This window comes from Halyomorpha halys, unplaced genomic scaffold (genome assembly GCF_000696795.3).
Source record: "Halyomorpha halys isolate HHAL.00 unplaced genomic scaffold, Hhal_1.1 Scaffold523.1, whole genome shotgun sequence".
In the NCBI taxonomy this organism is placed as follows: Eukaryota; Metazoa; Arthropoda; class Insecta; order Hemiptera; family Pentatomidae; genus Halyomorpha; species Halyomorpha halys.
Window position 1 is genome coordinate 163,943 of NW_027111178.1, and position 1,903 is coordinate 165,845.

The window sequence follows — 1,903 nt, forward strand, 5'->3', positions numbered from 1 at the left end:
TATTAAATTCCTAGTAAATAATTACTTAAAAATTAGAAGAAGCTTTATATTATTTTAAAAATAATTTTTATAATATTCCAAGTAGATTTTTCATAAATACTGCGTTTTTAAGTTGCGTTACTTTTCTTATAGCTGAACAATATTTGATAGATGTGATTTTCTTCTCAAGTATAAGTCATTTTTAATTCATCAATCATAATTTAACCACGCCAATAAAATAATTTAAGTAATAAAACTATTTGATAATGAGAGATACATTAATAATAGTCAGATTTTCTATGGTCGGGCACTCATCTGCTGGTTAATTAAAAGTAATTAACATTAAATAAAATTGTTTATTACTGGTGCGATAAAATAAAATTTTCACAATTAGGAGAAATTACCATTATTTAGTGAGTTAGTACGTTAGTTAAACCTTCATATATTACTATATACATATTGAAAATTAAAGCTAACATTTTTCGAGGAATGTTTCAGTCATATTAATAATAAAAATAGAATTGGGCTCTAAGGTCATGTAATAAAAATATTTTGCATTTTTATAGCGCAATGCGAGATTATTACTCGAGGCCGAAATTTAAAATTATCAATTTTTTAATGTTGTATCAAGTAGTTACAAAAATTATTATCTTAATGAAGCCAAAAATTTAATTAAGATCTCATATATTCTGAACTCAAGTCAGAATTCATACACAACTTAAAATTTTTGATACATGACCTAACAGCCCGATAAAATTTATAAATATTAATTCGTCAATAATTTATTAAATGAATACATACATATTATATACATAATACATGCAAAGTAAGAAAAAATCATTTAACTACAAGCAATCCTGAATCACAAATACACACTATCTTCTAATACTTAACACTTTTACTTAAATTGTTTATTTCATTAAAAGAATTTATTTTAGGCTACTTATCCATGTGATAAATTTTAGAAATAATGAAAGACGATAAAGAAAGTCAATACTCATAGGCTTCTAGAAACAAAAAAAAAATTTTATAGTGAAGTTTAGTCTTTTTAGTTATGCTTAAAATATTTTGAATGCTTTAAAATATTAATTTTGAACACTTTTAGTACCATAGATGAATAATAATTAAGAGATCTGTAAAATCATTTTTAGAACTAACAAAATCTCCATAGCATTTTTCCTTTGACAGACGGTGATATCCTTACAAGCGCACTTTCAATTCTTCCATTCTTTGCTTGATCCTCTTTTTCATTTCTTTGAATCTGAAAAAATTAAATAAAAATAACTGTATGCAAAATTAAAAGTTGGTCAATGTTACGAATTTGTTTTCTTAAATATTTTATAACTCTTCTAATTTTTAAAAATATTTTCATATTTAAAGAAATGAATTTAAATGCCCAATTGAACTCGAAATGTAAAAATAACTTTGACCTCAGGGATTCCTGTATGCAGTAATAACACCTTGAACAATTTGTTTTGACCTGCCCTTCTGCCTAAGGTATTCAAGGAAGAAAAAAGCTCAAGATGATTAACTGCATGATTTCCTTTTGCTTCCGATATTATAAACAGAGGTGAAAAGAATGTAATAAAAACTAATGAAGGAATGATCCAGTATCCTACACTAGAATTGGTATTTTTTTCTAATAAACCATATAATGATCTCAAACCGATTCAACCGACAATAAATTCATTATAATAAAAACAAGCGATGAAAATCTGGGGGTAAAAAAAAAAAATTAAAATCACCGAAGTAGTTTATTTTGCGGAAAAGGCTTGTTTTTTTACAAAATAAAAAAACAAAACAATAAGCACCAATTATCTCCATCCATCTTCTTAAATTTAAAAATTAAAATTTAACAATTTTATTACACCACCCTTGAAGAATGGTGCCAAAACTGGAGAATTAAAATAAATTCCAATAAATC

General features: G+C 25.1%; 1 protein-coding gene across 1 annotated transcript in view; it reads right to left on the reverse strand.

Annotated features, from left to right (window-relative positions):
* Window positions 1–1,903, reverse strand: part of Rassf (Ras association family member) — a 13,257-nt gene continuing 11,354 nt past the window's right edge. Inside the window, exon 11 of the mRNA XM_014425591.3 lies at window positions 1–1,240. Coding sequence (XP_014281077.1) covers window positions 1,180–1,240 — 61 coding nt within the window. The 3' untranslated portion in view covers window positions 1–1,179. The remainder of the gene's footprint in view (window positions 1,241–1,903) is intronic.